This window comes from Anopheles stephensi, chromosome 2, assembly GCF_013141755.1.
Source record: "Anopheles stephensi strain Indian chromosome 2, UCI_ANSTEP_V1.0, whole genome shotgun sequence".
NCBI classification, from domain to species: domain Eukaryota; kingdom Metazoa; phylum Arthropoda; class Insecta; order Diptera; family Culicidae; genus Anopheles; species Anopheles stephensi.
Genome location: NC_050202.1, coordinates 40,405,265 through 40,432,302, shown reverse-complemented (window position 1 = coordinate 40,432,302; position 27,038 = coordinate 40,405,265). Strand labels below are relative to the sequence as shown.

Genomic DNA, 27,038 nt, shown 5'->3' with positions numbered 1-27,038 from the left:
TTGTGTCTCGTTTCTCACTGACGGTTCTGCTTTCCGTCATGTATTCGATGGCCTGTTGGGGAGGGCAGGTTGGTTTATTTTCATAAAATTGCCCCTCACAATATGTGGCCATCGCAGTCGCAGGCGCTTGGTGTTGGACGATGTTTGCTCTCGCTTCGAATGTGACTGGGTCGGTTCGGATCATAAATTCATCAGCGGTAAATGAGGACAATACGTTCCATTTCATCGTGTAAAAGCGAACCCGTCCGAAGTTGTTAACGCATGATTGTGGTGGCAAGGTGAATCGTTTTAGGGAAAGGTTGTGACATCAATCGTTGGCCTTTTGTGGAGAGGGTTTTTTTGTTATCGGTGTTGCCTTCGTCCACTTTTCCGTGCGAATTCGATTGTGTTGGAGGAATGGTGCGAACGGTAGGATCGCTGATGGCGATATTTATCAGGAAGACAAGCTAATCGGGAAACATTTTCGTTTATGTAAATTTCTTAATTACTTTACAGTCCGTCAAAGAATAAAATGATGTCTAGGAGTCTAAATAGCTGAAGCTAGCCTTTTTATGTTCGTTTTATGTATATGTTGCTTTATAACAGTCTATGAATTCTTTATGTTATCCGTTTATATTGCGTTGTGAACATCATGAGTTAATCTTGCCGTTTTATCGAGTAAACTGGTTAGTTAAACTTACCAAGTTGAGACGGTAAAATGGACGCAATGCACCTACCTGTAGTTTGTCTATTTAGATTGGACGCATATCATAAAAAAAAGTTATATTTGGGATATTTCGATGTATGGTTAAGACCTCTAAAAAGTCCTACGTTCTTGTGTGATCTTTTACGGGTATGAGTCCTATGGTGACAGAGGAATAATATGCATTAGCGAATTTCGAGCTTCCTATTTCAAGATTTATCTTTTGCGGTGAGTTCGAGCAGGGCGTCAGTAGAAGGTGAATGATTGGCCCGGTATAAGGATTCTGGAGTCATACCCTACCTGGAAGATAATTTCCGTCCCGTCCGGTTCGAGGGGTATAGGAGCTACGCAAATTCTTGACTGGATCAGGTGCTTTATAGAGTGAATAAACGGGAGATGCCGGTAAAGAAATATGTGAGATTATTTAGCCCAATAATCTGTCAAATGATCTTCTCTGTTTGTTGATCATGTTTGTTGACGAATACTGTCAATGCATAGATTCAAATATTTATATCGAAAGGTCGCATCTTCGCCACCTTCAAATTAGTTCTTAAATGTTTCCTAAAATCAAAGGCAAAAAATAAAGGAAACATTGATAAATCATTGCACCAATAGAAAGAGGGGCACACACAAAGATGAAAAGTGTTTTATAATATGTTTTTATGTTCCCCGAAGTTCTGCCGAACGGTGTTTATCGTGGCTAATGTCTCCACGTCCAAGTCATCTATCACAATCAGTCATATCAACAGGGAGCGAGATCGTTCGAGGCGGGTACTCACCGGAACGATGATAGACCATCACCATCATCATCATCATCATCATCTAGATTCCTCTTCCTTTAATCGATCCACAATAACTTCCAACAGATGGTGAACTTCACTGCAATCTGAAATCCTTTTTTATGACAAACGACGCTTGTAAGGAGCTGTGTGTTTGTGAGTGGTGTAAGGAAACAAAACCAACGACATTTATTTATAAACGTGTTATTTTTGTAGCAGTGTGAAACGGTGGAACAGTAGAAAAGGGGAAAGCCGTCAAAAATGACGAACTGGAAGCAAAGTAAAATAATGGATGGATGCGAAGGAAAGTAAAAGAGACATGCACACGCACACACAGATACTCCAGTTGTACGGATTCACAATGTGAAGCCTCCGACGATGGCATGTTTTCGTTACGTTGTCAGCCAGAGTCAGCATACGTAAATGGTCCGGCACACATACAGACACATACATACATACGCATTCGAGCAGACCCGCAACGGTTGCGCTCCGGATGATGCGAGGGCGAACGATGGCAAACATATTTATCAATGTCATCATTTTTATTAAATAGATATTAATAGACGTCTCTCTTTTGGCTTTGGGGATGGTTCCCGAGAAAAGCGTTGTTTCGTCAAGTCCCCGTTACCGACCGTTTGTTGCGGTGGTTTGTTGACTTTACGATCGCTTTGGCTCTCTACACGCTATTTCACTGTTTCACGGAGTGGATGGGCCGGCCTGTACTGTCTGCACGTTTACGTTCGTTTGGGTGAGAAAGTTCTGTAGGATGGTACGATTGTCAATATCACGATTTTGGGGTCGTGAGAAATCCGGCGTCTCAGATTGACGCGCCGTCACGAGAAGGAAAGACCGATGGAGGGCTCGAGCGACCAGGCGTCTCCATCATCCATCAAGTTGGGATTCATAGGACGTTCTGATGCGAATGGTGTAGCAGCAAGATGGGAGAGTGGCCATTGCGAAATCTAATACGACCCAGACATTGTCACAATGATCCTTTCACCGGTGGTCCATAGTGAAGGTGAGGTGAAACAGGCAGAAGTGGGGTATAGATAGCCACAATAAGCGTGGCCGTGACTCAAGGCATCGCATCCATATTCTTATCTTATCCCCCGATATATTCAGCTACAGTACGCACGTTTACTACCATATCACGTGCGCTATTAGTGTGTGGCCACCGTTGTGAGACGGTTGCGAGATGAGCGACCAGAGAGACGAGCGTTAAGTGCAATGAATTAATCATCTTTTCTCGGCCCGGGCAGACTCGGCCGGACAAACTCGATGTGGACCTGGTGGCCGCGTGTCACTCGGTATGAGCCTAAATTAATCTTTCCTAAAAGCTGCCGCAAACTTGGCCCCACGTGGCACGATGAATTTAGACTAGCGGTGGGCAGGGGGGTCATTGTGGGTGAGACGGGTCACTTTCTCTTGGGAAGCACGGTGTGCTGTAGTAGTTAATTAATAATCAAAAGGTATTTAGTGTCATTTACTAGCCCATCCGGGCAGCGACAGACTGCTCGAAGCTCTAACGAGCATGTGTCTAATGACCGTTCGGAGTTTGTGGTTTGAAGTGTACGGAGCGTGGAAATCGGTCGTTTTTGGTAATTGGGGTCCGTTTCTTAAAGTTCTGCGCTCGTTTCCGAGGCTTTAACCATTTGTCTATCAGAATTTATGCAGTAGTGCGCTTTGCGATTGGATTTTTTGTTTATGAAAACAAATAAAACACAGAAACAAATAGACTGGATGTATGAAGGAATAATACAAAAAAATGGAATTGGGTAATTGGCATTTAGCGTTGGGTTTGGCGCATATAATGAAATTTTTAATCGCTCAGGGGAATATTTGAAATAAATAGTGGAAGATTACGAGTCCGTCGAGGAGTTGAGTTAAGAGAAAATTATGGGAAACTTTGGGATTTTACAATAAGCCTTCATTGACTCGAAGATGGCATCTTAGAGACTGTCTTCTATAAACCTATCTAGATCCTGAAATACTGAGGTGTCCCTTTGCGTCGGCCTTCACACAGCTGGACCGGGGATAAAATCTCATCCGGACCGTACCTCCGTAGTGAGAACTGAATATGCAATAACGTGGTATAAAGAAATGTAATAAGTCAGAAATGGCAGACATGACCTAAGAGGTCGTTAGCCCAAAAAGAAGACTCATATAAACCTCTGAGACGTGGGAACATAGACTGTGTTCAAAACCGACAAATTTCTCTTAGACACTATTGGAGGATTTTTTCGTCCGTTCATTGTGCATCGAATAAAAATCGGCAGGCCTCCGGTGGACTGACCATGTAATGATGTCGTGACTCAGCCAGTAAAGTCAATTTAAGAGTCTATATTTAAAGTCATAAGGCGTAATTGAGATGGAGTGATGGCTTTGATGCAAACGTCAAAATAGTCGGGATATCTAATCAGCAGACAATAGCATTTGGCTGTGACCGGTTTTAAGATTTTGAAATAAGATTTGTCTCAATCAGCATGACAAGGGCACGTAATAACACAAAGATCTACCACCAACTACAGCCCATGAATATTTTACTGAGCTATTTTTTAAGTAAATTATGATTGTATATATCCTTGGGGGCGGTACGGTGACCGAAGCGATAACGGCGCCGGCCTTCACACGGCAGGACCGGGGTTCAAATCCCATCCAGACCGCCTCCCCGTACGCAGGGCTGACTACTTTGCTACGGGTAACATTAAGTCACTAAAAGCCAAAAATGGCAGGCCGAGACCTCTCGAGGTTGTAGTGTCAAGGAAGAAGAAGAAGATATATCCTTGTGAAATTTCATGCAAACAAATTCTACTAGATGATGCCAATTGAAACGTTGATTGTGTGTCTAATTTTATGAAATAACCTCTTTTAAGTATTACTCCACCTCATACCCCCTCGAGCGCTGCCGGGAATAACATACCTTCCCCCACCCTAATTCAATCATTATAAGGACGTGGTTAATATAATGCAAATAATGACGCCTGTTAAAAAAAGCATAAATCGAATGCTGCTGTCGTACGTCACCCCCAAACGACCCAGCAGCGTATGGTGAATTTAACGACCCTATTCGAAGTTCTCAAAATTAGATTTATTATGCTCAGGCATCGATGATTGTGCCGTAGTACTTACAAGCTGATGAACTACAGCATTCATTCCGAATGTGTTGGATGGTTGGTCTGGGAACGGGGCGAAGAACGCTGTGTGTTGTGTGTTGCTACAGTTGCTGCTTCAGCTGCTCCGCCTTGGTCGTAGGCAATGAGCCGTAGGATCTACACCTCACAGTTTCTTGGAAGAAGCATCAGAGGCAGCTCATACCGCATTTCTTCCTGTGCTTCTTCTAAATGGCAATGGATAAGATGGATGAATGCATTCATTGTTTCAGTGTGTTTGCTGCTCTGGTAAGATTAAGGATGAGAAGCTATCCGTGTTGTGTGCCGCCACTCTCTCTCTCTTTCTGTAAATCCTCTATCTTTCTTCCTCCTCGCTACCGTACTGGCAACGAAGTGTTAAACGTTTCCGCTCGATTAAAGCATCCTGTTTACGACGAATTGCCGATGGGCGTTGTACATTAGCCGCGGTTGGGCTTATCCGGTTTAGAATTGAATGTACTTTCTCCTGGGTTTTCTTATCCGCATCAGCGTTGTAAGGATTTGTCGCATTGTTTCACGATCAATCATTACCCGATCTACCAAGGCGTTTTAAAATATAGTGTAGAATATAGTGTAATAGAAAGAAGTTGAATAAAATATGAAAATCATTTTTCAACGCTAGCGAAACCGGAACGGATCTTACCTATCAGCCTCAGAATCTGTTCGAGAATGAAAACCGCACCGCATTTTTCGTGGAAAAAGTTCACAGCACTTTATAAAACACATTTTTTGAACATCCATAGCGGCCACATTCGAACAACTGAAGTTTGTTGCTTTTTTTTTGTGCTAAATTTGCTTTCTGTTTTGAAATGCTGTCGTCGTCGTCGTCGTCGTCGTAGCGACGAAGATAAACAAAACCGCTCTGAGTGGGTCACCGCGACGCACTGCCATCGACAAATAGTAATGTTGTAGTAATAAAATACTTTCCTAAGAAAAGAAAAAAAAAACAAAATAAAACAACTTGTACCCTAATTCCGATTGCTGCATCCTACATCTCGGGCGCTTGTCAAAAGTCTTCAATTTCTCACCTTCCCTCGAGGGTCGAATCGAACGGCACGGTACGGGCTTTATCTGTGGACGAAAAAGTTACGACGAATCTTGTTGTTTTGACTTTTCCGTTTTCCGTTCAAGCTGGTTCTGCTGTTGTTGTTGTTGTTGTTGTTGACGGTGTTTTTCTTACTGTTAGTTTTGTTTATTTTCGCTCCGGCACTGTAATCCATTCAAACGTTGCTGCCAAATGTCTTGCCCGTTGGTTGGTCCCGGGTACTGCACGGTGAAGTTCGGTCGGCACGGAACGTGTTTTGAAATTGCTGAAATGGCACTTCCTTTAAGCGCTCAAGCGCTTCCGACTTTAAGCCGACTTTCCGATGTTGTTCTGAGCGGTTTTTTATTTGTTCAAATTTGTTCGCCTTCCCTGCCGGTCCGCAGATCCCCACCCATTGTTACCACGCGTTGACAACTGTACCGGATGTTCCGGGGGAACTGGCTGGCTGACTGGCTGGCTGGCTGGTTATGCGCATTTATTTTGTGTTGCTTTTACAAGCTGGTGGAATGGTAGGTACACAGGACAGGAAGTTACAGACGCTAGTTGGGCGAAAGATTGCAGCGTAAGATAAGAAGTTGTGATTTCAGACTTAAGGAAGAGAGCCCGCGCAGTCTGCAAATCGTAGCCACCTTTTTATCGGATGTGTTTCAAACCGAAAAGAACATTTTGCAGACTAAACGATCTTATTTTTGTTGGTATGTGTGTCATGTTGGTTTGTAGTGAACGTTGGATGCGCCGGGTAATTCATTTGGATTATATTTTTGCAGATCCGATGGTATTGCAAAACCCTTACGTCTGTTCGGAAAGCGCATCGGAGCAAAGAGGGCATCATTCGTGTGGGCAGGATGTCTGCGTTGAAATTGAATTTTACGGTTCAGGGGCTAGCTCACTGAGAAAGCATCCGAACAACGTTCCGTCAGTTCCGTGCCGGGGACTGCCGATTGAAGTAGGCATCAATCTAACCAATCTGTCACCTTGACAGGACCGGTTCCGGTGTACCGGGTGCAGTTTCAGCACCGGGCTAGTTGATAGTGGCAATCCTGGATCGCTCCACGTCCGATATTCGCAGTCCGGAAGATGGATGAAACCATTCCATTGTCCCGAAGGAACGCTTAACTGGTAGCGATAAAAAGCTTAGCTTGCACTGGGGAAACTATATCAGCATTCGTTAGAGCACCGGGCTAGAGCTTCTTGCTAAGTGCTTCATCGCTGTACCACTGCCAGACGCTGTGGTTTGTACTGCCAACCTTTTGATAGGCGTACCGACTTCTTTTCTGTCGCTTTTTCAAAAAAGCTCGCTTTTTGGTCTTCGTCGATTCACTTTTCTTTCCGTCGTTTGTGTGTTTGGGGTTCGGGGTCAAAAGGGTGTATGTTTGATGATTTATTGCCCTTTTCAACCGTCACGGGACCTCCGGGCGGGTTTGGGTACTACTGAAGTCATATCATCATCGCTCAACGTTTACCAACCATAACTCGAAAGCAAACAATGCCTTGTCAACGGTTTCTGCACTGATATCTGAAGCCGCATTCGCCTCCATCTGTGTGGTGCTTCGGTATACTATGGCTAGGTCTAGTGTCTCGTGTTTGTAGGTCTTATGAGTAAACAATATTTTTTGTTCAGCAGTCCTTTGGCGTTGGGTGACACAGAATAGTTCAGCTTCTGATAGAGTAGCAGGGATGCAATCAGTTCATTAACAGCAAGGAAGACTTTCGTCGAGAAGAGGAAAGGTTCTACTTGGGTCATGGGTGAAGTTGGAGTCAAAGAAGTAGGCAAAATTGTTGGATAAGGCATGATTGGAATGTGTTTATAAGATCATCAGTAAATGGTCTTTGAATGATTCAAAATGTGAATTGAATTCCAATTTTAAGAATCAACTGTTGGCCATCGTTTATTGAGGCATGTGTTGCAGAGAACTAGAGCTAGATTCCTCTTAACGAAAGGGTTATTCTATCAAGTACTTGTAACATGTTGAATTAAATAAGAGATATAAATTGTCGTCCTAGTAATCTTGTCTTGCATTACAAAAGATATCGAATTCTTTGAGGTCTTGTTCCTAAGGGATCTTTTCTACTAAGACTAGTATAGGATTTGTCAAAGGGGCTTCATCGCAAATGAATTACAGGTTTTTTGACTACGGGACTTTAACATTTCCAACTCTGGAATAAATAAATCTCATTATCTCGCAGAATAGCAGTTAAAATGTAGGCGTGAGCTTAAATTGTTATTGAAGAATACATTAGTTGATATCACATGCGGTGGTGATAATACCGTATTACGGTGGTGTCAAGCCGTAATAATAAATAAAATAGATACACTATACAAGTTGAAATTTTTACAAAATTTGACCTTGCTCAATATGCTTTCTTCTTCCAGATTAACGGTGTCCCATTAAAACCCGGATCAAATATTCGCACGCGATAGATTTCAAACAGTCAAAATGGTTGGTGCTTGGTTTAAATTGCTAGCCAGCTTGCTACGCCCATCACGGTCCATCAGCTGCAACGTGCTGAAACGGTTCATCAGCATCGGCATCCTGCTACAGATCATCACCAATTGTGGTATGTAAATGCACATATATACCTCCCAGTCACACTCATCATTATTGAAGACCCCCGGATGAATCTGGTGGGGGGCAACACATTTATTGCTGTCGTCGCTCCAGGAAAGAGATGAGCTTTTTTACCGTCTCTGCCATGTACAGCAGCACCAGCAGTAACAGCGTATCAGTAGCACAGATAGGTTGCGGTTTTGGTTGCGGAATGAGTGCCCTTTAATGTAAACTATACCGGTGTGAAGCTTTCGCCGACACGTTCTCGATACGTCGAGGACATCAGGGACAATCAGGTGACAGGGGAGCAACCAACAAAAAAAGGAAGCTCACTTCAGCCGCAACGAGCTTCGGTTTAATGATGTGGGAAATTTGAAACAGTCGTCATAAAGTACGGCCACCTTCCTGCCCACCTCTTGTCCGGCTGTTGTCGTGGTTTTGGATAGACTGTGGTGTATCCGTTGCTGTAGTCCCTCAGCAGACAGAATTCGGTCAACGATCGGGTGACCACTAACGACATCATTGCGATTTCATTGGATTGAAACGTTCGGGTTTGCGTACACTAATGAACGGTGTAGAGGTGCACCTGTTCGTTGGTTGCTTTCAGTACTGTGGATAAATATGTGGATAAATAAATAATGTTTTTGTAGCAATCTACGATGATGAAAAAAATCTTAAGTCACTGATTAACAAAAAAGGGTTTATATTCAATTCGCATTCTGATTGGTTCTGTAATTTCTGACCGTTCCGTGAAGTCTAGTCTATAGACTACAAGGCGGTCAGGTACAAGGTCTACAAGGTCCAATCCGAACATGATTCGGTGGCATCATTTAGCCTACAAAATCAGGCTAAAGTCTGAATAGCTACCTCCAAAAAAAAAAAATGAAAAAAATTAAGCGCAAAATTAAGTTTGCGCTTGGTGTAGACCGGCTTTCCACCTTCATTCTCATGACACGACCTACCCGGTGAGATCACAGGTCCTAGAGCTCTTCAATATTGCGACTTCTTCCACATTACCCTTTCAAGCATAAGGAGTCAAAACTTGCAGAGCATTTTCCTCTCCAACGAGGATAAGAAGAATTTGTCAATGTTGGACAGAGTCCATGGCTTATAGGCACTTGTGAGCACTGGGACGATGAAGTAGCTATTGAGTCTCAGCTTCTTCCAATACAACAGTTATTTCTTCGCGAATTCGAAGGTGCGATCATCTTTTGGTACATCAAGCTACCATTATTTTGGTTTTTTAAACTTCATTGAAATCCAACCCGAGGTTTGGTGGCGAAAACTGTAGAAGATAGTCATCGAAGCTTCTACCTCTGACTCTCGGATGGCTCTTGGAGGTCGTTGATCTATTGGTGGATTGATTAGAACACTGTCATTCCTACAAGACGGGTAAGCTTGACCAGAATTCAGAAATAGCTCATATCGCCGTATAGATATCCAGAGGAAATCGATAAAGAGATGGTAAAAGTGTCGCTAACATTCTGCCAGCTGAAACAATAAGCTTCACATACGCAAATAAAATACATCTAACCTAATAATAGAAGCCAGGTGACCTACCTATCTGGCATCGAGCCTCTGTCCGCCGTGAACTGCCACTGAATAAATTGAGTTTTGATTCATATGATAGATCGCAAAAGGATCCACAGAACAAATGCTAGATTTCATTTAACTTTCTAGCAATGCACAACGATCCTGACCCTAACGTTAACCAACGCAATCGTGTGCACCACCATGACAGAGATGTCGGGCGCGGTATAATACGTAATGAGGTACTAAATACATTACTTCCATTCACCAAACTGTACTTACACAAACATCAGCTCCATTGCTCGAAAGTTGTTTGATGTTTCCAGAAAAGTATCATGTTGAATTACAACCATGCATAAGCGCTAGAATTAACGTGAGAAGCAGACACTTCGCAGGGTGCATTCGTGAAGTTCATTTAACGTTCACGTGCGATGTGTGTGTGTGTGTGTTTTTATCGCGAACGAAACGGGGAAAACTTAGATATCTGACGTGCGGTTCAAGCGCTTGATGAGAATCGGCTGCGTATACTAGGACAGGAATGCTGAATCGAGCAAATGTACTGCGCGAGTCACTCATTCGGTGGGTGTTTTTTTGTCGGTCGTGTGTCTAGTTTTGCTTCCGTAACACTAAAGAAATATTCACCTGCTGATGCGGTGGAAAAAACTGTGGAATCAGCTGCATATTCCGTCGATGCACCGCCCATCATCTGACTGTGCAGTGCGGGAGGGAAAACTCTCGCCAAAAGCTCAACCAAAGTGTAGCTTTTTTGTGTGTTGGCGCACGTGTGCATTCATCAAATGGCATTAAATGGAACGGTTTGTAGCGCTGGTACGGTGTGCCGAGCATGGTGCGCTCTGCCGCACGGCATGGCTGGAATGAGTTTCAGCCTGAAATGTTCAGTTCAGTCTCGGCCTCAACTATTGCTTACGTTCATAAAGGAAGCTTGGAGGTTGGAAGCTTGGACAAGGCAGGGGTTCTGTTTTTGTTACTGACCGCTTGGTGGAGGTAGCAGCAAAAACAAAATAAAAATGCTCCGTTTCTTTTCATTTGGTAGCTGTTGAACTGTTATGCGCATAAAGCAGTTCGGTGGATACTGCAGTATCGTTCTTTGTGTCTAAAATTTGTTATTTTAGGATCGTTCTATAATGAACTTCAATTGTTTTGTTTCAAGCGGCTGCACGGATTTGAAAGTTGGTTAGATGTTTTAGTTGTTTTTTCTTTCCGTATTTTTGGAAGGTCCTTCCTTGTTGAAAAGAGCCTTGTTGAAATGAAATAAAAAATTGATCAATAGTAGAAAAGTCGAACATAACTTTCACCAATATACATTGAATTGTAACGGCTGATGATATCGAAACTTTTCGAGCGGCAGAAAACTCGCATAAAATTGATAAATAATAGCTCTTAACGCACAGTCTCAAACAAAACAAAGCGTCATTTTTCGAGTGGTACGAACAAAGAGAGGAAGAGAAAATCATGTTCCGGCTGGTATGTAAAATTGCTTTTTTCCCCTTTTTGTCAGAACCGTTGTCATGTTTTAAGCCGTGCCGAGCCGAGTAAGTGGGTGTAAAGTTAGTCCATTTGGTGTGAACATTTGGTGAGTTTTTCCCTTTTTCGGCGTGGCTTTTCCTCCGGTTTCTCCGTTTTTTTTTCTGGTCCGTACTTGAGCCGATTTCACGCCTCGAAAAAAGTGGCTGGTGAATCGGGAAATACAAAACGAATCGCTGTGATCACGATAATGTGCCCAAGGAAGTATTGGATTGACCGAAACGAAAAGGAAAACGAAAACGGCGAAAAAAACTACTGGGCAAAGAAAGCGCGAGAAGGCTTGGAAGCGAGTAAAGCAGGCGCGCGTCGTGACCTTTCGACGTAGCACGGCGTGAAAATCCTTTCCGGGGTAGAATGTTTGTCCTTAGCCGGGAGTGAAACTGTGTGGGAAGGTATGCGGGCCCAGTGCGAAAGGATACCGAGCCGAGCGAATCAAGCACGGTAAAAGGGAGATCGTAAAGTTTTTTTTTGGGGGTTGGAAAACCGTTAGCGCAGGATGTACCAAAGGGTTGTAGCGGCTTGTGGAGCACAGATGGGTTATCAGTGGGCTTGCAAGCACCCACAGGCGCATCGAACCGTGTAGCGCTCGCCAGCCAAGTCCCGGTGCGTGTAACTGGCGGAATCGGGAGGATCAATTGGAAAAGCGTACATCGAATGTGTGTATGTGTGTGTGGGGGATTTTTTTCTTTCTTGCAATTCATCGCCTTTTCTCACATCCGGCAAGCAACAGGAACTAAATCACACGAATGGTTGACGATGAAAGAACCCGGAGAAGAAACCCCTCGGGGTCGAATGGGGCGATTTGCTAGAGTCGATAAACATTCAGCGCTTGATTGTCTGGCGCTGAGCGGGGGTACGTGGATGGCTGAGGCTGGATAAAAATGGAAATATTGACAGCTGATAAAGCGTTTTGGCGGTTTTTGTGCCGTATAGATTTTTCAGATTGGATCGACAATATGTTTGAGTTATTTTGGCTGGGCGCGAGTTATGACTTCAATCCCCCTCCCGGATGCTTTATTTGGTTTGAACAGCCAGGGTTTGAATCATGTGAATGGTGTTGATGTGACCAGATAGAACCGCTTAACGAGTCTTTAAACTGATGCTTTTATTTAACTTCAATAAAGTGATGAGAACTCCACCAAAAAGAGACGAAACTGCTGTAGGGCAAATTTTAAAGTTTGTTTTTTTTAGAATTGTTAATTGTGTTCGGAATGCATCGGTAGTATTTTCTGGCATAACGTTCTGAAGAATCGAATTGCTGCGATAAACATTTCCCGGCTTCAATGATTCAATTGATTGCTCGAGGCGATGTAGGAATTGACGGATTTTTTTTTTTATTTTTTTTTTATTCATAAAGAACGGCCTGGCCGTATTGCTAGGAATTGACGGATTATCACAATTACATTATAGGGGGTAGTATGAAAAAGCGATAAAAATGGTATATACGGCATTTCACACATATGTTAAATAAATTTGATTTGATAAAGCCTTGCGGAAGACTAGGCTTAAAAAAATTGTTATTCATATGTGATTTTCGTATGATCAAAAAGTTTGATCAACCCACGGTCACCAGAAAAATTGAATTACATTGAATTTAGTTTAATATATTCACCCAGCAAGTGTTACTAATAGTAGAATAGTATAATCAGTGAAGCTTAAATCAGATTTTGCTGTAATGAAGATGATGTGATGAAGATGATGAGTCCCTTCCTCGTTTAATTTAAATTTAATATTAAATAAATTTAATGCTACAAGTAAGAGCACCAAGCCGATTGCTTGTCCATTCAAGCTTTTAAAGAGACCAACATGATTCATTCGAGGAAAGCAGGTCTAATTTCACAACAATGTTATTCCTTGGTATTCGTTGCCTTACAAACCAAGAACCGCTGATTGAAACTGGTTCGCTACATTCAAGAACACCACTGGAATTCAGGAGCTACCTTCCGAAGCAGGGAATTCTAAAGTATCATCATACATATACCGATCGTAACTGCAGTAACAAATTATAGAGTAACTGTTGTAAGGTTGGGGCGGTCCAGTGGCCGAGACAACATGGGCGCCGGTCTTCACACGGCAGGACCGGAGTCAAAATCCATTCCAGACCGCCTCCCCTTACGGAAGGCTGACTACTTTTCTACAGGTAAAATTAAGTCACAGAAAGCCAGAAATGGCAGGCCGAGACCTCTCGAGGTTGTAGTGTGTCAAGGAAGAAGAAGTTGTAAGGTTATATTCCTATGAAAATCAAAGAGTTTCTAGTACTATGAGATAGTAAGTTCGGAATTTGGGGTTTATCTGCGCTGCCTGTGCAGCATAGCAACCATGACAGTCAGATGCCCTGCACTATTCTCTTAATAGACCGTTCAAATAACGAAATAGAAAAGCCATTGTCTTATACAAAAATACCTTACGAGAATGCTAGCTTTACGAGAATCCATTGTAGAATAGCTAGCATTAGAGTAGACCGCGTACGGCAACTATAACCCAATGTTAACCTCATGATACGATAACGATGATACATTTAGAATCTGTCAAATAGTTAGTCAAACGCTTTTTCGATAAGCTGGAGACATTCAAACAACAAAAGCCTAGTCAACCAACTCAATTCAGCATTGATGTAGGTTGTGGACATCATCAGCTCTAATCCACACAGAAGGAGTAAATATGACTCTTTCAAATTCCTCCCAACTTGGCACCTTATTGAACCGAAGAGTAGAAAAATGTACTTCAGATTCGCTATCGTGGTAAATGTTTAGTTTTCTTATTTTTGTACTCGCTAACATCGTAAGTCCAACCACCTACATACTACATACACTTCACGAAGCCCCGTCTTCTGCACGTGGCACACATCGTGTAGTTAAGTGGAATCAGATCTCTGCAATCCATTGCCACTCCTGAACCGAACCGTCTGCCATACTCGAGTGCTCAATATTTCACACACAGCGCCCACATCCGCTGGCAGGCAGGCACAGGCTCGCACTCACACCGTCTATCGCTAATACGCTTATCAAATTGTAGTCGAAATAATAAAATGTGTATTTTTACGGCCGAACGATCCGGCAGTGGGATCCGCTATGATGTGGTTATCGCGTCTGAGGTAAACACACCGTTCCACTGCCGCCGGGTGGGAATGGAGTGGAAAAACGGGAGCTAATATCCTCGAGCCATGATAGTGGCTGAAGACAGTTCCGTTGGCACTGGTTGGATGGTTTGGCTGGTCGACGTAGTACACGGACGTGATGAAGCCACCAACACCCGGTACGGAAATCGACTCCCTTGCGGGTGGTTGTGGTTTTTCCTGTTGCGCGCGAACGTTACATCCGTGTGTCGTAAGCGAGTGGCTACGTCCCTCGCTCAGGACGCACCAGAAGAACCCTTTCTGCATGGTAGCCGCCCGGGTGGAGAAAAGTAAGCACAGTCGGATGCTACGGGTTTCCGGCTTTTAGGAAGATTAAACTCCTTCCGAGAAGAGCAGTTCGGTGGGATATTTGCATCCAGTACAGATGGAATGTGGCGTTGCTTTTCCCTAGTTGCCAGTACCGCTGCACGCTCGCTCCCATACAGTAGTTTGGTAATGTTTTGATAGTTGATGGTTTGAGGTTTGCCCAAAATCGTCCGGTAAACGATGGCACCGATTGGTTCCGCCACAGCTAGGTGGGGCAGGCCGAGTGGCAGAATCCCCGGAGGGAGTTCCAGGATAGCGAGTCACAGTGAGGCATTTTTCTGTTGATTTGCAAACGGAAAGTGAACAGCTGGTGCACGTTTTTTGAGGTGAGAGGAGATTGGAAATAAAATGTTGTACGCTCGATTGAACGGGGGGTAGAATAACAAAATTTGATTTTGAATTTTTGTGCCTCAGGAATAATAAATATCGCTTTCTAATGCGATGTTTTTATTTGCTGGCTACGCGCTAGATTAAGCCAGGCAGCTGTGCGGAGGCTGGGCATATAGTTAAAATAATAAACTTATGAACAAACTGAAAGAAAGTTAGAGCAAAGCTTCAGATTGCAATCTTGTTATTTCCAATGGGCACATGAACGAAGCGGTGTGTGTGTCTCTCTTTACGTACTATTAGCGGCGTCAGCCGATGCTGGTCGGTTTGATTTTCTCCATGATACATGCGCTCAGATACATACATACACACTATCTGGTCTATTGATGCAGCAGAACAAACGAGACCACACATTAAAGCCTGGCTGTGTGTATGTCTGTTTGTTTACGCCGTCCGTGTTTACCGCCCCGGTTTGGCTGGTGCAGTTTTCAGGGCGCTGAGCACCAGAAGACGTCAGTCGCGAGCTCGTAAACACGCTCCCGGATCGAAAGAGCACACCAAATGGACGCAAGCCGTTCGTTCCGGAAATGCGTTCGGCAATGGAACGCACTTTGATAGCTGGAAGCAAAGTCTTACACGAGTGAGCGAGGTCGGGCTAGGCCCGGCTGTCCATATCCCGATGCTGTGCGTGTGTGTTGTTTACGCTACGCCTGGATGGATTTCAGGTCCAACTGCTATCGTACCAGTCCATTTATTACTTCATAATTGCAATCGAGCATTGCATGGACCGAGCACAAGGACCAGCTGCAGGGTTTGGCATTCGAGCTATGCAGGGCCTGTCAGGTCGTCCGTCGATGCCGAGATGGCAAGAAGTTCTTCGAGGCCGAGGTTTAATTAGAAACCAATGCGAACAAATAGGTGCGACATGTGAAAGGGGTTGATTTGCGAAGTAAATGTGTACTGGACGCACGGAGAAAGCGTTGGGTGTTGATGTTTGTAGTCTCATCATTTACATCTCTCGTCTTGGTTGGTTTCTTAATAATGAACGGGTTAAGAGTAAGGGGATGTTGGCGATGTTTGATGAAAAGCGGTCCCAAACAAATCCCTAGCGCAGGCACGCCTTCCAGCCATCGTTCACTGGAGTTTTATGAATTTCGGATGTGCTCGATGCATCATCACATGACATTAAGGAAGCTTAACTCCGTCCGTGCATGAAAGCAAGCCCGGGAACGATGTGCCTTGGCCATGGTGTGTGTGTGTGCGAGTGGGCTTCCCGCTGCTTCCAGGGCAATAATCACGGAACAAATTTATCTGTCAAGCGATGGTCGGTTGGCCATAACTCTGTCGGAAAAGTTCGCTTTCGCTAAGTTGTTTGCAGCACCGGTTGTCGAGTCCGGGTCACGGTTTGACGTTGCAATTTCGATCAAAAAGGAGTAGGAGAGCAAAAAAAAAAAAATAACCCGCACTAGCAAAACACTTCTTGTCGGCGGCGACCGAGCAGCGGTCAATCCTAGCTATAACTTTTCCCATTTTATTAAGCCCCTCGCTAGGCCGCTTGGGACGGTTGGTATAAATGAGCCACAGGCAAAACTCCGGTGGGTTTCCCGAAATGAACTGCACGGTTCGAGATGAACGGTCCACTTCTGGGTGGAATGGGATGGGGTTTGTTTTTTTTTTGCTCATAGCAAGGAAGAGTATCCCCGGATACCCGGAACTCTCGACTCCGGGCCGGGTTGCCCTTTTTCCGGTTGGCGAAAGTTTTCGGGCAGCCGTTGCACCGAAGCAGTGGCAGTTTTTCGATATCCTGCCGGGCAGAATTTTGGAAGGACGTTGATGGTCATGTTTCGATGCAATTTGTACCAGTGCTTCCACAACTGGTCAAAAACAAATCTCGAAACCTGAACACCTGAACACTGCCCCGCATGCCTGCCTACCCTGCTCGCCATTCAGACGGGCGGATGGATGGACGACGTCCGTTACCTGGTCGATAGATTAGTTTAGCAGGGTTGCAAACCTCTCCTGGTACGTGGTGTTTTTGAAACTGTGGCTACGAAAGATACTCCACACGTGTGCAGTAAGGTTTGGTGGTAAACATTTCCGAAGGCTTTTCGCGTGTGTTCGGGAATGTCCATCGTCTTTCGTTTTTTTTTTGGAGGAAAGAAATATCAAAGCACGTATGCCATATACTTGTCGTCGGACAGGGTAATAAACTGATTCGTTCCGAAAAATGGGTGCATCGCTAGAGGAAGTTTAATGGTCACGTAAAGTACTGTTTGTGGACCAGAAAGAGACGGAAAATGGCAACCTGCAACGAGCTTTTTTTGCGAACAAGATTTTGAAAATGAGGCTCACTTGGAACGAGCTGGAACGCTATGAATTATTAAGAAAAGATTTTGTTCTAAGCAAGTATTTGTGCATGTATCATGCAATAATAAAAAGCTAAAGCTGGAGGCGATTTTGAATTCATGCAGAGCTATTTTGTTTCTGTGTGGAAAGAAGATGAAACTAATTCTATATTTGTGGGAAAGTGATCTATCCTACTAATTTTGCTGTGTGCATTTCTTAAAGCTTTAGCAATTGTGGCGACGTTGCTAGCATGAAAGGACCGACACCGGATCGTGTCTAAAACCTTCTCCCTATACGCATGACCTAGTATCTAACATCTGGTGTTTTATGTCAAGGAAGCCAAAAAAGGCAGACCAAGAAATATTGAGAGTGTAGTGTCAATAAATAAATAATTTATTTACTTATTAAAAGTATCAATAATAAATAAGTTGAATAAAAAATCATTCAAATAAGGAGAAATTTCCGCAAAGATCTCTTTTCAAATTTATGTTAGCTAGGTAAATCCACCTTTGTGGTCTATGATGAGCTTGAAACGTTTTGCACACGACACGCTTCTCGTTCATCGAGTTTTAGTGCCAGATATTGGAGGTACGCTCTGCCTGGCCATGCAATTATCCATACAAAAAGGATCTGGGAGCTGGGAGGTCACAAAATCTTATCGAAACATTCAGTCATATTTTTCCGACTTCACGGCCCGTATTTGTCGTATGAGACGGTTCACCATCATGTTGAAAGAGGTAATGATCCTTCTCGTAGAGATCCTGTAGTTTTAGGGCCAAAACCTGAGGTATTTTTTAAATAAACGCCAATAGGGGGAAGATTCTTTGCCTCGATGAATGCTCTTAACGGTTTGGAACTGCGGGTAGCCAATGAATGTTGGACATTGTTCAGCTGTTAGATGACGAGAAACTCCTGATCTGCGTATGACAAACGTAACCATTCAACTCCAGGTCCAGCCTCTAGTTCAGGGTAGTCTACATTAGCTCGTTTACCTTGTGATTCTTGTACAGCTTGTGACCGACGACCCTCGTCATGATGGCCTAGGCAGTCTAAGCCAACACTTCCGAGTCAGTAGCGGTCTTCTGGATCGTGCGGTTAAATTTTCGATGAATCCATCGATTATCCATCATTATGGCTGCTAGCGTTCTCACCGAAGACGGCGGCCCAGATTTTGCATGGCCTGTCTCTCGGAAATAACTATGGGAATATGGATGAAATTTCGTATTACCCCATGCGATTTTATGTATGGTGGTTAAACTTAAACAGAGTTAAACAGAGTGCACATGTCAGAGCAAGGTTCAAACCAAACGTGTGAAAAATTATCCCTCATTACACATACAACAGTTTTCCTGCATCACGAGTGATGCAAAACATAAAGCATACTCAACGAACGAAGTTATTAAATCACAGAACGCATCCAGCATTTGGTCTAAGTATTCTTGCTCATAGGTCTGCAGTATAATATAAACACGCACCATGATCTCACGAAAAAAGATGGCATAACTTAACAACATTATCAAACACAGACTGTATGTCCCCGGTTAGATTGAATGAATGAAAAATGAGCCCACGATTTTGCGGTACCGGCGCCACATCCGCGCTAAAACACACTTCCGGATGCTACGGTTTCGTCGGATGGGCTGCAGTATGTTGCAGTGCATGTGAGTGAATGTGGTTGCCAAACAAAAGGAATAAGCATACTTCCCCATACGGACTTACCACTGACTTGCGGAAGCGCATATGGGAACTGTTCCCCCCCAAAAAAAAGCTCCGAAAAGTGGGAAAGCTCTAACCGCCGCCTTCTCGCGATTGTGGCGCAACGTGGACGAAAAATCTCGGCGACCAAACCACTTCGTCGAGCCAATAGCCTGTGTGGTAGGCTGGGTACCGGCGGTTAGAGGGTAAATTTGTTTTTATGGTGTAATTGTGTTGATGGTGTTTTGTAAACACAGCATGGTGCATTGTTAATGGTGACTGGCAGGGAAACCACTCATTCGAAACGATTTCGCTCGTGCAGTCGGGCTGTACGTACGTTTGTACGCCTTGGTTGGTTGGTTGGGGTCGGATAGATTTGCTCGAAGCGTGCGGAATGCGGGCATGAAGAAGTTTTGTGTACCATGTCTCTCTGCTTATTATTGGTTTAGTTTCGCGGCACACTAGTGGGTGGGTTGGGATCGGGTTTTTGTGATCTGGAAAATGTGCCAAAGAGCCGCGAGTGGCTGCCTTTTATACTGTGAATTGGTGCAGTGTTCGACGATGACGACGACGTCACCGGATGATGCGGTCGAACTCAAGACGATCCCCAGTCAGCTCGTTTGTCGTACGATGCCGTCACTAATTTGTATAATTACTCCGGCTTTTTGGTTTCGCTCGCAGACACACAGACAAACACACACATACAAGTGTACGACAACGTGACAGCAGTGCGGATTGCATGCCGATGCAATCCGCCATCAGCATTCGCAGGCATCTGTTGGTGTCGTTTCGGTTTCGGGCGGTTTTCGGGCTGCCTCTGGCTCGGCAAAGTGTTTGGCAAGTGTTTGACGGGATAATACGCGGGTAAGACCGGGGCAAGACCGACGAGCTGAGCGAGGTCTGAGATTTGTTTAGTATATTTTGCTGAGGCAGTTGGGCAGTGGGTGAGAACGCGTGAGAGCGGTCTGCTGTAGCAGAGGCTACCAGCTAGAAAAACGAAAGATAGTTTGTTCTGGCAACAGAACCAGAGCGCTATGCACATGTCATCCTCCCGGTGCGGTCATTGAGCATGCGGAGGAAGCGTGGGAATGAGCTTTTGCCGACCGTCAGACAGTGAGCAACATACATCAGTAGGGAGCGCGCGCGTTGGGGAACGGTATGGCCATCCTGGGAGGATTGCAGCGATAAAGATTTGGTGCAAAACGTGAAGTTACACATGGCAAAGACTCGCTCACTGGCGCACACTAGGGAGCCATTCGGTGGTTGTGGGTGGGTGCACTGAATTGAAATTGTTCAAATACCGCACGGCCAGTCTTTCATTACCGGGTTTTTCGGTAGAAAAGTGTATTTGCTGTGCACTTTTAGCAATCCGGGGCCAGTTGTTTGTAGGTCGCGCTCGAAAGTTGATCATGAAGTCACTCGAAAGAAAGAGAGAAAAGAAACGAAAAATGGCACCCGGGTTGACCGGGCGAAAATATTGGGACTGCAATTTAGAGGATCCGGCTCCTCATTTGTGGCCAAAGTTTTGCAGCGCTAGATAAAACTTGTGCCTGGAGAAGAAGTGCAAGACGTACGTCAGCCGTAGCCCTCAGAATACTGGGGTGAAGAAAAGTTGGCACCTTCTGTTGGGTCGGCCCGGTCGGAAGCCATCTGGTGGGGGGAGGGTGAAAGTTTGCCACATTGGCCGAAACGCATTCTCCCCAGGGTGGGGAAACATACGGAATGCACGAATTCTTGACAGGGCAGATAGCTTGAGCACTGACGAGCTTAAGTTCCGATTTTGGAAGGAACATCTCCCACACGAGATGACCGTGGATGGGTTCGTTTCACTGAACCAGACGTTATAATCCGTAATTTGATGATTCTTGCTGTTACCAAATGGGCACCACCGACGGGACAACAGAGCGAAAGTAGCCGGCCAAATCAATCCTCACACACCTGGTGCGACAAGGTGTTCATGAAGCGCCTTGGTGGGAATTGCTGCAAATGCAGTGGCATCGTAGCGAGAGTGATGAAAACCTTGCCTAGCGTTCCTTGACTCCTATTGGAAGGAACGGTGCCGATGTGTTTTCTCGGTACCCCAGGTATGACAGTATTGATCCTCAATTAATCAAACACGCACGCACGCACACACACACACACACCGTCTCGTGGTCGGTCGGGAGTTATCGATTACGTTCGGAGAAATGTCTGGCCACAGTGGTCGCTATCGATTGACCACACATACGTTAGCGCGGGTGTCCCGCAGGCCACTGATGTCATTAGCAAATTGGAAACCCGATGAGGGTTGCGTTCGATCTAGCAAATGGTGGACGCAATTACCTGGAATTCCAATTTTACTTTGGGCGTAACGATGATGCACCTTTCGGTAAAGCATGACGAGCGTGTGGCCTTCATCGAGTGGCTTCACAAATCTAAGCTTGTGTCAACATTTTAGCCACTAACGGAGCGTAAGACTGGAGCGCTAGGTGAATCTCCTTTTGCTCAGCCGGCCGACAGCGCTAAAAATGTATCGCCAGCAAAGTTATACACCCAAAGACTAAAGTAAAACACAACAATGACGTCGACGACAACAGGGCAAGATAAACATTAGACAACGGCCCGCGTCTAACGGTCCAATGGGTGGATGTGATGAAGCATCAAGGATCGGTGCCAGAATCAGCGGCAGCAGGTCTTGAGCAGAGTACGCCAGTTTGCCTCTTCGATTCGGCTGGTCCTCCTCCAATTTGCCCACACCTTATCGTTCCGTGGCAGGATAATGGAACCAAGTGGTCTGTCCAGAGCGTCAGCGATTTTGGGCATGCTGGGAAACAGGTTGGGCCAGAGGAGACGACAAATAAAAGTTTTACTGTTTGCACTACCACTCATCCGAAACCAGCGGCACGATCTTTTTTTTTGTTTCTTTTCGGTGTCATTTGGTTTTTTTCCGTTCTCGGGGTTGGCTTAAATTCCCTGGGGGCGAGCGAGAGGGAATGCCGAATGCCGGTCTGCTGTGGAAAAGTTGAAAAATAAAAAGGAACCCCCCTCAGTCATGAGTAGACTCAGAGTGTAGGGGAATGGAAATTTGGGCAAGAAATCGGCTTCTGGGGTTCGGGTTCCGTTCGAATGTTGCTCCGAATAGAAAAGCATCAATGGTTCGTAAGGGCTGCTGGATGCTGTTAGGCCGGAATATGGCGTTCCCCCCGGGTTTCCCCATGGGGGTAGCACGAATGCGGAAGAAGCAAAACCGGAAAGTTTGAAGCTTTTATCTGACTGTTTTGGAGCTTTTTTCCACACTTTATATCTTAACCTTTTTTCTCTGTTGTAGCTTGGAGTTGCTTTGTTTTTGCTCTTGCTCCTGTCTAAGAGGGTAATTGTAGGTCTTTTTTGAACTTCACTAACTTCTCTCATTGCATCCCCGGTGGGTTGGCCGGTGAAGTTTGGCGGCCGGCGACGGGCAAACACCATCAACTCCACTTCCTTTCCGGGCTGCCTTCCCCCCTCCCCTCCTTGACGAGCAGGAGATGCAATGGGTTGGTAGAAATGAAAGTGGTTTGTAGGAAATTAGATTTATGTTCTGTTTGCTCAGGCCGGCTTTTCCCATTTTCCCTAGCGCTCTTTCTCTCTCTCTCTCTCCCTCTGTTTGGCCGTGTCAGTCCCGTGCTGTCTTTCTGTGTGTGTATGTGTGTGTGCATTTCATTCTTCTTCTGTTTCATTTAAGGTTTCGGTGTCATTTTGTTTTAGTTTTCTTTTTTGGTTCCGCTTTGTGTGTGGCCTTTGTCCGCACCGCTTCTGTACTGCGCATCGGCCCCCCGCTCCCCCGACCATTGCATTTGAGTATGATTTGTGAGGAGTTATTTGAGACAAGCACGAAAAAAAGGGTGTCGTAAAACTGTCTATTACAGTATCACACGTTTCGAGTGGATAAAAGTGGAAGTATAAATTATGTTTGCGTTTGTTTTACGGGGAGCAGCCCAAAAAAACGTCGGTGCCAGCCAGGATTACGTCACTTGACACTGTTGGGGCGGCTCGAGCGGTTAGCAAATAATAATTATTGCAAATGATGAAGAGCGCTGATATAGTTTCGCTTTAATGCAGCTGCTTTTGCTGCGTCGCCTTTGTGAATGGATTGTTCTTTCCTAGGGTGTTGGGTTGTAACATGATCAGAACCTTGGTTAGATTTTGGTGCAGGCTTGTCCTTCTGTATCTTTGTAATAACGATTACAGATTTTTATGCGACGAAGTATTCGGAGCAGTGACGGCACATGCTGTACGAATAAAATGTTTTCCATACTTTGACTGTACAAGTAGTCAATTCCATATGATAGTCTTCCTGGCTGGAACGTTGGAGACATCGACACATCACCTTGGGCCCAACCCAACAATGCTCATCGGTGGAGAATCAACTCGGCGCAATGACTTTGGATATTTGGCAGAAATATCTCTCACAGACATGTTGGCGTTTGGAGGCCTTACCTTGGTTAGAGGGACACTCAAAACTCTTGGAAGAAATGAAACGTCAGATTTAGCCTTTTACACGTCTAATGCCTTTTGCCGATTCTCTTCTTCTTCTTCTTCTTCTTCTTCTTCTTCTTCCTTGGCACTACAATTTCGAGAGGTCTCGGCCTGCCATTTCTTGCTTTCTGTGACTTGATTTTACCCGTAGCAAAGTAGTCAGCCCTGCGTACGGGGAGACGGTCTGGATGGGATTTGAACCCCGGATCTGATTCTCTTCGGCTGACTCAAAACTTAGAAATGTGTTTTGAATCACTCACGATCTAATGCCTTCGTCGGTCATTCCAATAGCTCATTCATTTGAGTGACGCATCACTCCATCTCAACTTAGGATTATCAAGTCTCTGCTGTCTATGAAGTCGCCCTCAAAAGGCTTTACTGGCTAGGTAGTTCGGTATCATTATCATGACATGACAAGGCCACTGAAGCCTGGCGTGTTTGTTTCAGAGGCGTAGCGTCCATAGCGACAGTAATTCTGAGGGAAAAAAATCTTGAAGTAGAGTAGTTTGACCGGTTACGCGTAAATCATCATCTATGTTGTTATGAGTCGACTTCAACGATATCGCATCTTATCTGTACATCACCCCTGATGAAATCCGTATTTGTAATTGGTGGTGCCAACATCATTTTGAAGTATGTCTCGATAACCACTAACGAGATGAACCTCTAACTTGAAGTTTTGCTTGTATTTTTTTACGCTTTAAAATTCATGAAGTAGGTTATTCGCATTTTCTCAAAAATGCTGTCTTATAATTAGTTCTTTTTTCTGTTTATGTTCTTCTGTGTTTTCTAATTTTCTTATGGATTTTAATGATTGCTTTTTCCTTTATTTTTCATTTAATTTATTTTTCATGTCATTAATTTTCATAACTTCTTTCGCAATTGGTTTATTTGTTATGTTTATTTGATCATCCAGTGCTTGTGTAAAATGTGATATAAATGTTCAAAGCATCTGAGCAGGTTAGTAGTCTGTTTAATGTAAATAGCATGCCACAAAGAACCATCATAGAGAAACCTTTAGTTGTAGAGCAAGAACTAACTGACGCAATTACCCACAAAACCATCATATTCAACTCGTACATAGTTGTTTCATCGTGGTTACGAACTCTCTCGCCGAATGGTCGAGAGCTCTCTGTTGCTTAATTGAGCGAACTTTTCGTTTCGGCCTCATTACGAAGGTTAGTCATCTTGAACGGTCATTCTGCAGCAAGGAAAGCTTGTGGTGTGCGCCCGAAAGCTACGGCCATACGGTTAGCTGTGTCCCGTCGCCTCTGAACCCGTTCGTCTTGGGGTAATATCGTTAATTAAGCTCAATACGATTTATCCATTCGTTGGTCGCGAAAGGAGCGAGAGTGGATGGTCGGCGCTGTGGATTGCCGGCCAGTGATGTATTAGGTTCCTTTTGCACTTCCCGTCTTGGGAAATGCTTCTTCATCTTCTTCAGCTCTAGCTGCAATCAGTGCCTCCTAGTGTTTCATATCGCCATCATTCCGTGTGCCGTAGCTATGTATAAGTGCGGTTTTGGGCTACCCACACACGCATACACACACCCACTAGTATGAGTATGTTCTTGGGACATAAAACACACGACGCACCACACCCGTGACTGATTGTATGCGGTTAGCAATAATGGACTGAGCCTCCCCGGTTCCCGCAGCACCTAATTACAGCGTGTGGCCAGGAGTGGTGCCAATAAAATTACGCAAATTATTATACTCAGTCCGCAATGGGGCTCACCTTTGTTGCGTGCGGTAGAAGTTGACGTTCTTCTTCGGGGGAATCCATTTGTCACGAGTCGCGGGGACGAGTCGCAGGTCGTTTTCTACCGGTGTTCATTATGCTGACGTTTTATGAATCACGAGTGACCGACGATGTGTTTTTATGTGGCGGTGGTGTTGGTGGTAAAAATGTAACCAAATTAAATAATTAGGACTAATGGGTTTTACACGGAATGTAGAGTAGTGCCTTGCAAGAACATGTATGTATGATTGATTTTCGGTGTTGGTAGCGAAAATAAGTGGAAATAAGAAAAAGTTTAGATATTTCATTTGATGAATCTAGGAGAAAGCACTGACGTTTGAATAAAATAATAAATATTGCAGTCTTTACGTTTGTGCCTCGACAATGCTCATGGATCGTGGATGAAAGTTGCGCTATATGATATTGTGGCAAATAATCCAAACTATAGAAAGTAAAATAACAATGTGTAAATAAGACAACAATGTTTTTGTTTGAACTACTTCTTCTTCAGAGATTGGGGCGTCGGTCTACACACGCACGAGTTATTTGTGGAGAGTACTGCTTCTTTGTGTTTATATGAACAAAATGGTTGCCGAAAGGCATCATATTTTAGCTGATATCGGAAAGGGGTTCGCAACGTTCAAAAGTGGCAATTTTTGGTTTTGAAACCTGGAACCTGGAACTTGGAAACATTCCAACATACTTTATCAGCGATAGCTAGGCCGAATATCATGTTGTGCATTTGGTAGGATCATACTTAGAAAAACTTGGGAACTAAATTCATAACCTTTTTTAAAGAATAAATCTTCAATTTGCAAATTTTAAAAGACTAGAACAAATATATTTACAACTGGATAAAACTACTCGCAGCTATCAACCGATAAGTTTGTTTTCAAAAAAAAATCAAAACTCAAATGCAAGCATATTTCACGCAACAACCGAGTTCCAGTGATTAGATTTCCCCCTATGTTGCAATCGGATCATTGGGGAAGTATCTGCATGTACTTCTGTAACCAAGGCTGACTGGCATTCAGCAAGTCTGTGCAGAGGTTGTTGCTAGAAAGTACAACCCCTGGTTAGGCCTCTATCTTCAAAGTTGATCTATGGAAAGATTAGAATGTTTTACTTAAGCTAGGTCGAAGAATGTCGAACGTTTTGGGGCCCAACTTCAAATGGCAACTTCAAGTAGCCGTGCAAGAACGCAGACGGAGTGAGTGGTGCGGGGTCAGTGTTTTTGTGGAAAGTTTTCCTCATTTCATTAAGCTAGTTTTCGGCTACGGCCACATTTGGGCGTATGGGAGGAACAAAGTTTGCTGGGATGACGACAACAACAACAGCGTCTTTGCCCGGGATGCCTTTTCCCTGCCAGTACACCAATTAGTGTGAGCCTTTACCGAGTGCGTTGTTTTTCGGATCAACATGTGTGTGGATGGGCCCGAAGTCGGTGGCATGGTGCGCTCAAGTTTTGCAAGTGTTGATTCTGCCGGCTTGAAGATTGATCCGTCTCGTTGTACATATCGGAAGCTGTTGGACCCGAAGGCAAAGCGCCAGACAATGGTCAGCAAGTGGGTGGGCGAGGCATGGTTGGGCTTTGGCATGTGTACATAAATCTTGTGCAGAGCACGCAAACCGCACCACTGTCTGCCACTGGTTCCCGGAGGGTAGTTGGCGAGGAGCGCCGGCTGCTTGCGTGCCGGTGTGTGTGTGTGCGTGTG

General features: G+C 44.5%; 1 protein-coding gene across 3 annotated transcripts in view; it reads left to right on the top strand.

The window, feature by feature from the left end:
• The window catches only part of LOC118507911, a 180,057-nt gene that overhangs the window by 31,083 nt on the left and 121,936 nt on the right, over window positions 1-27,038 (top strand). For all 3 annotated transcript variants that reach the window (XM_036047204.1, XM_036047203.1, XM_036047205.1), the window contains one exon: window positions 8,030-8,214. In XM_036047204.1, the coding sequence (XP_035903097.1) occupies window positions 8,094-8,214 (121 nt within the window). In that variant the 5' untranslated portion in view covers window positions 8,030-8,093. The remainder of the gene's footprint in view (window positions 1-8,029; window positions 8,215-27,038) is intronic.